This window comes from Panthera leo, chromosome A1 (assembly GCF_018350215.1).
Source record: "Panthera leo isolate Ple1 chromosome A1, P.leo_Ple1_pat1.1, whole genome shotgun sequence".
Classification (NCBI taxonomy): Eukaryota; Metazoa; Chordata; class Mammalia; order Carnivora; family Felidae; genus Panthera; species Panthera leo.
The window spans coordinates 155,661,712-155,673,914 of NC_056679.1; the positions used below are offsets into that span (position 1 = coordinate 155,661,712).

Sequence of the window (12,203 nt, forward strand, 5' to 3'; positions counted from 1 at the left end):
AATATACTGTAATTTTTTACTTCAACCTGGGTTCAATGAAGGCTGTAACAAATGGTTCAAAAGAAATACAACCTAGTGAACTGAAGCTGTGTGGTTGAGGACACAAAGCCTTCAATATTAAAACCAATCTTTAAGATAATGATGACTTACCATTCAGACAAATGAAATAAAAACAATGTATATTCCTTCCATACATTTTGATTCTGTATTTAAAGTCTGGCTTAAAAAAATGTGATTAGCCTCATATGGCTTTTAAAAAATTTCTAACACACACACACACACACACACACACACACACACACTGAATTTCCAGACAGATTTTATTTTAAAAGAAATCATCCTATCAATCATGTTGGAAAAATCGCTGATTGCTATTCTGGTAAACAAGCATGTATTGTATATTTTTAGATGCTTGCTGCCCTGTTTGTGCACCATGGAACCCGTCCTCACTGTGGAAAGATCCTTGACTGGTAGATCAAGTGTCTTATTGTATTTCCTTAATTCATTCTGTCTGGAAGAAGATGTCAGCTGTGTTGCAGTGAGGAGAGAATTTCAAAGGCCCCAGTCCCCACCAATAAAGGCCGAGGAATGGCTTTTGAATAGATTTGTCAAGGCAACCCTACTGTTCTGGGACCAGGGAGAGCAGGAATAACATAAAGGAAGGGTTGCTGTATGAGATTAGAAAGTGAAGTTCACAAAGCATGGCAGATTTTTGTAAGAAACAGTAGATCAATGAAACTATTGAACTGTGTGGAAAAAAAAAAAAAACCATGAAAACAAACACAACATCTAGTAATGTTCTTAAATGTTTTCTCTCTTTTTATATTTAAAATGGATAAAATATTAGTATTTTATGTATTACAAAAGCTTGATGGTTTAAAGTGAATATGTATTCTATAACTAGCACTCCTAATCTTAATTAGCAGATGAATGCAAAATTATACAATGTGAGAAAGCAGAAATTATAAAAGAAGTAGGGTTTTAGAAGATATTTGATACATCTGAAATAAGTAAAATTAATATTACTATTGATAGAATACCACATCACAGAGTTCTAGATAATGCAGAAGATTAGCACACAATTAGCCAGCTTTTATATACAATATGACACTTGCTTGTAAGAAATAAGTATTCTCCAAAGCAGTGTCAAGATATGTAAATGGATGATTCGTTTTATCATTCATCACAGCCCCTAATAAATTCAAAAATCATGACTTCTATAGGTACTAAAAATAGGCTCCCAATGATACAGGGAGATAGCTTCAATGAAGAATGACTTTCCCTTTTTCTCTCTTTTTCTTAAACAATTCAGTCTTTTCAATGACAGCAATTAGCACTACCTACAGACAGGCAGCGATTAGGTATATATTTTAATTATTATTCATCCTCGTAGTATCTCCAAATCTGATGAAAGTCAGCTATTACCCAGGTGATATGTCAGTCTTAATACTGCTCACCTACACTTCACATATGTAAAACTACGTCTTATAGGATATTTCTAGTATTAATGAAAATGATGGTACATTACAATATGCAGGCGATTAATCATTTTCTAACTCATTATCACTGACTTTAAAAAGCTGAATAAAATGGATTTTATCCAGGTCACCTTTAAATCAAACATTTAAAACAAAAGATAGGTTAATATTTATGATTCTGAAATTTCAGTTTTTATCTAGATCCATGTTCAGTCTTTGATCTCTCATAAAAATAGGTTAGAAAATAAACATCCTATAAAGTGAGTATGTCCAAAAGTTCTCTGGAATGACAAAGTACCTGTGAAGGACAGTTAAGGCTTGAAGAAGTTTGATGAACGTACATGGACATGTGTGTGCACGTTCGTGTAACATTTTTATCCCACCGGGAAAAATATGTAGAGAAAAGGGTAAAACAATCAAAAAATATGTTTGCCATGTGACAGAGCATAACAAAATAAATAAATACAATGATAATAATAATATTATTATTAATGTAAATGTATGCAAAATACATGGAAATAAATATGACAAACACACAGCCATTACACCTGAATTCACATGAATTCAATCTGTCTGAAATTCCATCATATCAAATCCAACTTCCTATTTTTTTTTCCCAACTTCCTCTTCTGAGATGCATTTCTATAGTTTAAAAACTAGAGTTAAAAACCAAATTTCTTTCATTGTTTTCCTAATGCTTATTCTATTCCTCTTCTCGCTTCACCCTCACTTTGCCCTCACCCCAGTTCTTCAGCTGAGATGGACACTAGTGTAGTGTCCTGGATGGCAACAGAGGCAGCTGAGTAGGAAAGTCCTACCTAAATTCAGAACATGCTGGAGTGTGTCCTAAGCCCCTGGCGATCCTATTCTAAGGAGCAGCCAGGCATGCTTTACTATAGATAGCAAGTGAAACATGTTTGGGCCTCTGATGTAGCCCTGCCTCATCCCAACCAGAGAGAAGGAAGCCCCTGGCCAGAGTCAAGAGTTTGGGATGCACAATGTAACTAAAGTTTCTCTGGGTTTGAGGGGAAAAAAAATTGGCAATACAGAGAGTATTTCTTAGAGTTAAGTGTTTTCAATTCAAAGGTCTTTTACTCTGAAATAATGAACTCACAGTTTTTTGTGGTTATAAACTGTCTTCTTTATGAAATCCAAAATGTTGGGAACAATATTTCAGTGTAGATATGAAATGAATTAAAATTTTTAATAAGAAGATTAGAACTTAGTCTATTATATTTAAAGAGAAAAATATGTACTAAGTATCCTGTGCAAGGTATCTGGAGATATATTTGCTGACCTGGTTGAATTTAGGTACTTCCTCATTTTTATTTTATTTGCCTGAGATCCACCAATGCCTTAGAGGTAGAGCTTTAAAATGGAAGGCATTGTGTCCTCAGACAAAAACAACTACAATTCAGCAGATTGTATTTCCAAGGACTGCCACTTAGATCTGATGGTGCTGGGTAAGGGTTCATGACAGTTATGTAGATCCATACATCTGGCTTGGCTGGAGATTTTCAGAGGCCAAGAATATGTCAGGAAATGACATTTGCCCACTCAGCCTTTAAAAAAAAAAATTAAAAGTATGTATTTAAGGTGTACAATGTGATGGTGATGATTTGAAGCAGGCATACCTTGTGGAATGGTTACTACAGTCAGGCTAATTAATTTTCTGACATAGTTACTGTGTGTGTGTGTGTGTGTGTGTGTGTGTGTGTGTGTGTGTGTGTTGTGTGAAAGAACCAGAAATCTATTCTCTTGGCAAATTTCTAGTATTCAATACAGTATTGAATAGGTACTAAGTATCCTGTGCAAAGTATCTGGAGATATATTTGCACATCATGCTATACATTGGGCCTCTAGACTTATGTACCCTTCATAAATGCTACTTTGTACCCTTTGACCATTTATCTCACCTCCCTGCCACTGGTAACCACTGTTTTGTTTCTATGTAATCAACCTTTTTAGATTCCACATGTAAGTGTGATCATGTAGTATTTTTAATTGTGTCTGTTTTTGTTTTTGTTTTTTTTTAAATTATTTCATCTAGCATAATATCCTGCAGGTCTCACCCACTTGACAGTCTTGGAGCTTGAGATATGAAGTGTCTTTTAGGAGCTGCCTCAGGCTACTTTTTACCTCTCCTCATGAGTCATGGTTAAGTATGGATTCTTGGTCTTTTGGTTGGGAGTAGTTCTCACTCAGAGTGATTGTCAAAAGTAGCCCTCAAATTGTTATTTTAAAATTATATAAGTAATACAAGAATATAGTACTTAACTTCCTTTCTGTGTGCTAATTGCTAAAATTAAAAAAAAAAAAGTAAATCAGCTTTTTATACTAAGTGAATAGTTAAAATCAATATCTTTATCATATTAATTTAAATATGCTTACAAAACAAAAAGGAGTTTTATCAATTTGTAGTATAAGAAGAATGACCAGGCAGTTTGTACCAGGAGACACTTCTAATGTTTTTAAAGTGGTGTTTGGTGAAATAATGGAGTTAATCATTAAGAGGCCAAAAGCAATGAGGCTTCATCTATAACCAGACTACTATTTTTATGGACAACATTCCAGTTAAGTGAAGTTGTTTTTCTTGGGAGGCATATTTGCAAAATATCTTAGATTTTGAGCCGATTGCAACTGAAGCCAGAGGAGGAGGTGCTGAGGGACACAGACGTTACCCTACCACACCCTTCTCTCAACACCAGTGCTCAAGACAACAGCTCTTTTCTATTCACTGAACCCAGGGTTGTTTGTTCTTCATTATTTCAAGGAGTCTTGCAGAGTGGACAGAGACTAAAAAAAGAGAAAGAAAAAGCGACAGAGTTTTATCCTGAGTGCTGAGAAACACCAGATTCTTATTTTGCCAAACCATACTGAATTCTCCCTGAGGGGGGTCACACATTTAGGTGGGTTCCTACAAGGATATCTGGCAAAGGCTTCCAAAGTCTCCTTTTTTATTCTTGTTTTAGAGAGGCGCTCTGAGCAGGGATAATTTCAAAGCTCCACAACAGAGATCTAATAATTTTCATCTCTGGGATATTACAGTGTTTTCTAGAACACTACTTTTTTTCACAAAGTAGTTCACAAAGTAGATGGGATAGGAATTACTATATCTGAAACAGGCCCAGAATGATGAGGTGGCTTTCCCAAGACAATAAGCCTTCAGTAGAGTACCTGGTATATGCCAGATCTCAGTTAGTGATTTAGCTAGTGAGTGACTAAGCCAGAATCATTATCAAAACTCAGTTCTGCTAACTCCTTGCACTGAATTACTACCCTATGGCAAGATATTTTGAGTATGCAAATCATTCATAAAACAAAAGAATACAACTCATGTATTTTATATTACTTGCGGGCAAGAAGGTAACAGCAGTAAGAACTATGATTTATTGAACTTCTTTAAAATGCCAATGTCCATGCATTTTTTTTATGTATGCTATTTTCCAACTGTACTTGCAAGGCAGGTATCATATTTCAGAGATGAAAAACTGAATCTCAAAGAGATTAAATAACTTAGCCAAGATCACACACTTAGGTAAGTGACTGAGTTAGAGTCTGAATTTCGGTATGTCATAATAAAAAAACTCTTCATGCAATTTCATGCTTAAGGCATAAATGAGGGAATTAAAAGAACTATTCAGGAATAGGTCATTTATAAAATTATATAATATTAAAAATTTTAATAAAAGCTATGCTTACAAAGACATTAATGCCAGTGCTGATTAAATTAAGATGAATTCAACTATTGCCTATTTCAGTCAGATGAAAAAAGGCATAGATTAATATATTCTGATTTTTGAAGGCAGCACCTACTCTAGTCTTCGTTACAAACGGTTGAAGAAATAAATCTACTATAGAGAAGCAGCTGCTGGTTACCAAAGGGCAGGTAGGCAGGAGGGGGCACGGAGATGGGTGATATAGGTGATGGGGATTAAGGAGTGCACTCAGATGAGAACTGAGTGCTGTATGGAAGTGCTGAATCACGACATTGTCCACCTGAAACTAATATTACAATGTACATTAACTAAATGGAATTTGAATAACAACTTACGGTAAATCATAATAAATCAAAATAAATTTTGTTATGTTCGTCCCCTGGAATGAGATATAAAGAAGTTCCAATTAAGAAATGATGAACAGGGATGTTTCTAGTTTGGGACAAGTACTAAGTTCCATAGTGGTTATATGTGGGGAAAAAGGTACGCTTATTAATCTTACTACTTACATAATGCTGGGAGATGTTTTCACACCCGCTCGGACACAAAAAAAAGTATAGGCATGAAATACACAAAATTTCTCTTGAAAAAAAATTAGGCCCTTGGAGAAGATAATTAAGGATGTGGATAAATTGTGAAAGGAGAAATATGAAAAGCAATGTGGTTAGAAATCACCTGGATGTTAGAACAGATGAAAAGTCCACGTTTATATATTTATAACATTATGAGGAATGGAGTAAAAATATTTTAGATTTTTGCATCATGAAAGTACTTTTTCTTCTCTCTCTTTTTTTTAATCTGAAATTTATTGTCAAATTGGTTTCCATACAACACCCAGCACTCATCCCAACAGGTACCCTCCTCAATGCCTATCACACAGCCTCCCCTCCCTCCCACCCCCCCCCCATCAACCCTCAGCTTGTTCTCAGTTTTTTAAGAGTCTCTTATGGTTTGGCTCCCTCCCTCTCTAACCTTTTTCTAATGGAAAGAATAACAACAACAGTGAAAACACACTGGTAATATTATGATTATACCACTATGGGATTATACAGCTTAGTCCTTCTATATATTCAAGACTCTTTCCAAACATTAACTCTCCAGTCCTTACAGCACACCATAAGGGCTGGTAGAAGTTGCCCACCATACCCATGGTAAGAGGTCTGCTGAATAAATGTGTGGGTTTCCTATTAAGAACAAGTGGGAGAAAATTAGGAAGGTCAACTAGTTCTCATTTAAAGAAATATATGATTTGACTGGACAAGTGATATAGCATGGTGTAGATGATGTCAATTGCTTGTAATATCAGAAAGATAAGTATAAATAAAAAAGAAGTTTCAGCTGTACATCTATAACCAAAATAAAAGAAATAATAGGTTGAAAGTTAAAAAAAAAAAAAAAGGAGCATGTTCAACGAATCATGATAGTTTTCAGGCTCACTAGCCCTCAGGAATGGTAAAAGAAGTTTTCTTATCCTGAGCTTGGACCATGACCAGCCCTTAGGTTTCTCCAGGCCCAAGGGTCCATCTGGCAAAACACTATCAGCTTTTTACTTCTCCCCCTACTGGCAGTAGTGAGCCGATCCATTAAGAAGTGTCACATACTGACCACCTTTCAAGAAAAGGGTGAGACCCAATGTACATTAAGCTACTTTCCTGTAACTGAGCTGCACCAATGCTAAATAGCTGGTGGAAAAATTAAAAAAATCAGAGAATAATAACCTCCTAACAGATCATGACCTTCTTTAGCCCAAGTTCCTACTGTATACTGTATGCATACATAATATGCTACAGAAAGCCAAAAAAAGGGAGAAGGGCTTTCAGAAACACATTTGTTCTTCAGAAGGGTTTTCTATTATTATTTCAAGCGTGTCTACTTTTTTATATTCTCTCTAAATGTTCCGCCTCTAGAAAGGGAGTTTGGGGGCGGGAGGTGGTATAAGTTGGTGGGGGCTCAAGATATAAAGGCTCTCACTCATTCATCTCAGCATTGAAAAAAAATCTTGTCTCACCTCTCTCATCCATTCTCGAATCGTTTTGCCTGCTTCTTGATGCCACACATTGTGAACAGAGTCTGTCAACGCCACAGCAGTTACCTTACTTTTTACATCTGCTTCTCGTTGAATCATCTGTTTCAAAAAAAGGAAAATAAAATATTGGCTATAATTTTTTTCTCTACTGGGTGCAGCCTGCTTAGTCATAGATAATAATATATTAAAACTGAAAAAGTAATAGGCATCTCTTGTTCAAAGTTACTCTTTTCTGTACCAAACGCATGCCCTGTTCTTGTCCAGAGATGTGAAAAGACCTAATATTTTCTTTTAAAAAGATAATACCACTTAAGTCTTAGAACTACGCAGCTCTATTATTTTCCATGCGGTTTGACAATTCAAGGATTAAAGGGATCACAGGGGGAAAAAGGAGGAATCCCTGAGGGTTTCTTTTACAACTTTCTTCCACCACTTCCTATTTCAGTGCTTCAGGGAAGTTAGCACCCGGGGCTCACTGTTAGCTACTTAGGACTAACTTCTACTTATTTTCAGTAGATGGCATGTCAGTAATGAAAGATGTCTTGCTTTGACTTCTCCAATTTAACTAGCCTGCTCTTCAACACAGTCTTGTAATTCCTTGGTGTTTTAAATGCCCACAAAGATCTTTCTCTTCAAAGCCTATCAATATCATTTGGCTTTCTAATATATTTCTTCACGTTGACACGCTACAGTATTACACTCTAACTTTTTTCTTTAGAATGCTATTTCTATAAAATTAAATGGTTCTGAAACTTAAAAAAGAGCCATTTTGCTTAAAGAAAACTGAAGAGTTCATCAGTCGTCTGCAAGATAAAGAAAGTGAAAAATAATAGCTCCACATCGAAAGAATCATGAGAGGTTTTAATCTACTAAGACTAGGGACTCTGATTGACACAAGCATAAGAAAGCTTAATAAAAAATTACACTTAAATCAGGAAGCAGTAGCCCTAAATTTCATAGCCATGCCCTCACTGTTTCTTGGCATCAAATGTCTTTTCTCCCTCTAAAAAAGAGCAATTTTTTAATCATTTGCTATTAATTTCTATGAATTGTCTCTCAAAAGTATATAACTGCATTTTAAAACAGTGAGACTTCTGAGTGGTGATGAAAGCTCATACAGTGAACGTTGAAAAGCCAGGCTTCTGATACCAAATGATGCCTGTTGGCATTCTGAATGAAAAATGTCTCTCTCTGTTTTAAATGTCTTCAAACCCTACATACGCACATCCCCTCTCAGTGAACACTACCTAATGGGAATCGAATTCACTGTTAATGCTGCTTCAGCAGAATTTCCACACCTTAAATCTTTAGGCCTTTTGTTTTCTGCTTATATAATGTGGAAATCTTAAAATCAATGTTGCTTATCAACATCATAATGTAACTGCAAAAATTCATCTTGCAATATCAATCATATTTTTAAAAGCATAAAATAATACTCTAATTCAATACTTCACATTCATTATTAAGTAGTTTGCTACCTTATAGATTTTATTTTAAAAATAGACTGTCATTCATAAAAAAGAATGAGATTGTGCCATTTGAGACAACATGGATGGACCTAGAGGGTATTATGCTAAGTGAAATAAGTCAGACTGAGAAAGACAAATACCGTATGACTCCACTCATAAATAGAATCTAAAAAACAAAACAAAACAAAAAACCCAAATAGCAGAATAAGAACTATAAATATAGGGAATAAACCAAGGGGATGAGGCAGGGGGTTGGGCAAAATGGGTGAAGGGGAAAGGGAGCGATAGGTCTCCAGTTATGGAATGGGTAAGTCATGGGAATAAAAAGCACAGCATAAGGAACACGGTCAATGACATTATAATAGCAATGTAATGGGACAGATGGTAGCTATACTTGTGGTGAGCATAGCACCTGAAACGAATGTAACATTGTGTATCAATGACACTCAAATTAAAATATAATAAAAAAATAAAACTACCTTAAAGAATAGATTGTCATGGATCATGTTGGCACTAGAATATAAAAATTTAAACTGACATCAGATAACAGAACTCAAAATTCCACAACAGCGAATCCACCTGGCTCATGAAGAAGCTACATGTCCTTACTCTCATTTTCTAAACAGTTAACACTTTTAGAGATCTAGAGCGATTGTTGCTAAAGTTACAAAACAAGAGCATGCTCTTCTGGTATTCTAAGAATATGTCTGCATTTTAAAATATTTGCCCTGGATTTTGTTGTGGTTGTTGTTAACAAATGCTGACTTCTCTAAGGTGGCGTTATCTGAAGACACAGAATATTGAAAGCCATTTGTGCAACGACATAAAATTAAGAGTCAAACAGGCTGAGGATTTAGTGGAAAAGCAGGAAATGTGGTAATTAAAATTGCAAACTTGGAAAAATATACAGTTGTTAGATGGACTATCAGAGAAAAAAACCTTTGGTCTGTTTTTCCATCTGGCTGACATTTCACACAATGGATGTGACGCTGTGTAACTTTTCTTCACAGAATCGAGCATATCTCTTATACAGTTTTAGTCCTTTACAGTATAAAAATCACTTTCACATTATATTACTAGAGGTGAAGAGTGGTCAAATTCTAGAGGATCTCAAAGAAGAGCGGGCTACAAATGAACCCAGTACAAAGAATTTCAAATATTTGACTGTTTAGTAGGAGTAGTAGAATTGTAAATTGGTGAAAATCTTAACAGTTTAGTTCTTTGGATTAATTTACCTCGATTCTAGCCTCAATGAAGGTACTTGCAACTGCCATTTCTGTCCAAAGCCTCTGGCTTCTTGTATGTGTTAGCTTGGTTCATAGCCCTTCCCTCTCTTACTGCCTCCACTGGGAGCGAGCACTGATGAAGAATGCTGGAGAATAGCAATGATGGGGTAGGGCGAACACAGGAATCAAGATTGTTTAAGAGACAGACTCTAGATAGAATATAGAACAGGTGGAGGTGCAAGGTGGTTTTTATTAGGATCCATGGATAGGAACCCCTTTGAAATTCCTTGCAAAATTCTGTCTGTATGTGATAGGAATATTTTTCTGGCAGAGGGTCCTAAGCTTTCATTAGATTCTTAAAAGGATTTTAGTCTCTAAAAATGATAAGACCCTGTAATTTCAATGTTCCCATATAGTCTTGGATGAACTTTGAAGTACCTGCTAAGTGAACTCTTCAAACAATGAAGATCAATTTCACACCTATACCAATCTTTCAAAAATAAAGGATGACCTTCCATTTTTTGTTATGATGTCTTTAGTATGGTATCAATAGTTGAATAAAAGTGATAAAAAAATTTGATGTCCTAGACATCAACATCTCAAAGCTTCATGGCTTAAGAGGTTATATATGATAAAATTATACTTAAGATACTATTTATTTTTATTCGTGTGTACAATGTTTATTTACATCTGAGTAGGACTTCATAAATTTCAAAATGAATAATCATTCTTATTTTATTCTTAAATAATATTGAAATATATACAAAACTTGAATTATTTTTCCCATTTGTGGAGGAGGAAACTGGTTGAGACTGAGAAATTGGTTAAAGGCCACACAGATACAAAATGACACAACTCTGCATTGTCCATGCCTTTAAGTCCTGTGTTCTTTCATGAAAGTCACATGGGGTCTATTTCTCAGTAATATATCATAATGCTCTTACATAAATGAACTCACTTGATTAATCTCCTTTTCTTTACAGTATTTCAGTAACACAGTATTTCATTGACCTGGACATTTAAAAATGGTTAAAGAAATTCAAATCCAGATCAGTAAAGAATGTTGAAATTCTAAAAATCATACCAACATAGAAATCAGTCATGTGCTAAACCAGACTATCAGCAGCGTTTAAAAATTATTGTTACAGTTCTAAAGTAAAATGATGTCTGGGATAAGAGGGAAAATTAAATATTTCTTTAAAACATACTGATGATTTGAAAATACAAAGTATTTGATGCTGCCACCTGATATTTTTGCCCCCTCGCTTTTTTTCACATTTATTTATTTTTGAAAGAGAGAGAGAGGAGAGGGGCATAGAGAGAGAATCCCAAGGAGCCTCCACACTCTCAGCACAGAGCCCGACGTGGGATTCGAACCCATGAACTGTGAGATTGTGACCTGAACCGAAATCAAGACTGAGTCACTGAGTGACTGAGTCACTGTGTCCCTTTCTTAATTGTATTTATCTCTTCATAGTCCTCTCATCTTAGCTTCTACAAAATTAATTTGCTCTTTTCTTCCCCATATTGAGTGTTCCTAGTCTGACAAAAGCTTAACTAACCCAATAAATATGAAGTACTTTGAACAGATTAAAAAGATATACCATCTGCATACAGGCTCATCATACTCTTAAAATTTTTGGAGTTTGTATTATTTTTTTTTCTAGAGTAAGATTTTAAACATTAAGTAACTGTAACAAGAAAAGAAAGCCTATCAGACCCTAAGAGTATTTGGTGAGATGAAGATCAGGGGGGTGTGGTGTGGGAGGGCCATTGTCAGCAGTAGCCAGCCTTGCTCCCCTCCATGTGCACTATGGCCCTTCCTGCTACCATTTCTCCCCCGAAATCACACAGGTCTTTTCTGTCCATGTACCTCCCCTCACCATGCTTTCTGCAAGGCCCTCAGAGGAAGCACCTGCCTACTATCTTCACAGGTACCTGGCCAAATCCAAATGTTCATGTCCCTTTAAAAGTTTCTTTATTCCCTTTCTGTACCTATTTCATTTTCCCCACACATCTATCATGAACTACTTTTAGAAAAGGAAAGCACAGACTCCTTTACTTCTACCAAATTAAGTTAAAAAGTTGCTGTCCACTTGTCTTAGCTTAGACGATAAGCTTTTGAAGGCAGGGTGATGTTCATGTCAGAGAGACACTCTGCCATGAGTCTTTGGAAGCAGTTTCATATCTCTAGCTGAGGGTCTTGGGTTTTGGAAATTATGAATCCAACCCAACACAAGGTTCAGTTCTCTCAACATAAAGAAGTGAACCCTGCATTGGGTTTG

At 35.6% G+C, this 12,203-nt stretch overlaps 1 protein-coding gene across 1 annotated transcript in view; it reads right to left on the minus strand.

Annotated features, from left to right (window-relative positions):
* The window catches only part of FAM172A (family with sequence similarity 172 member A), a 389,831-nt gene that overhangs the window by 148,933 nt on the left and 228,695 nt on the right, over positions 1-12,203 (minus strand). Inside the window, exon 9 of the mRNA XM_042943485.1 lies at positions 7,206-7,322. Coding sequence (XP_042799419.1) covers positions 7,206-7,322 — 117 coding nt within the window. The remainder of the gene's footprint in view (positions 1-7,205; positions 7,323-12,203) is intronic.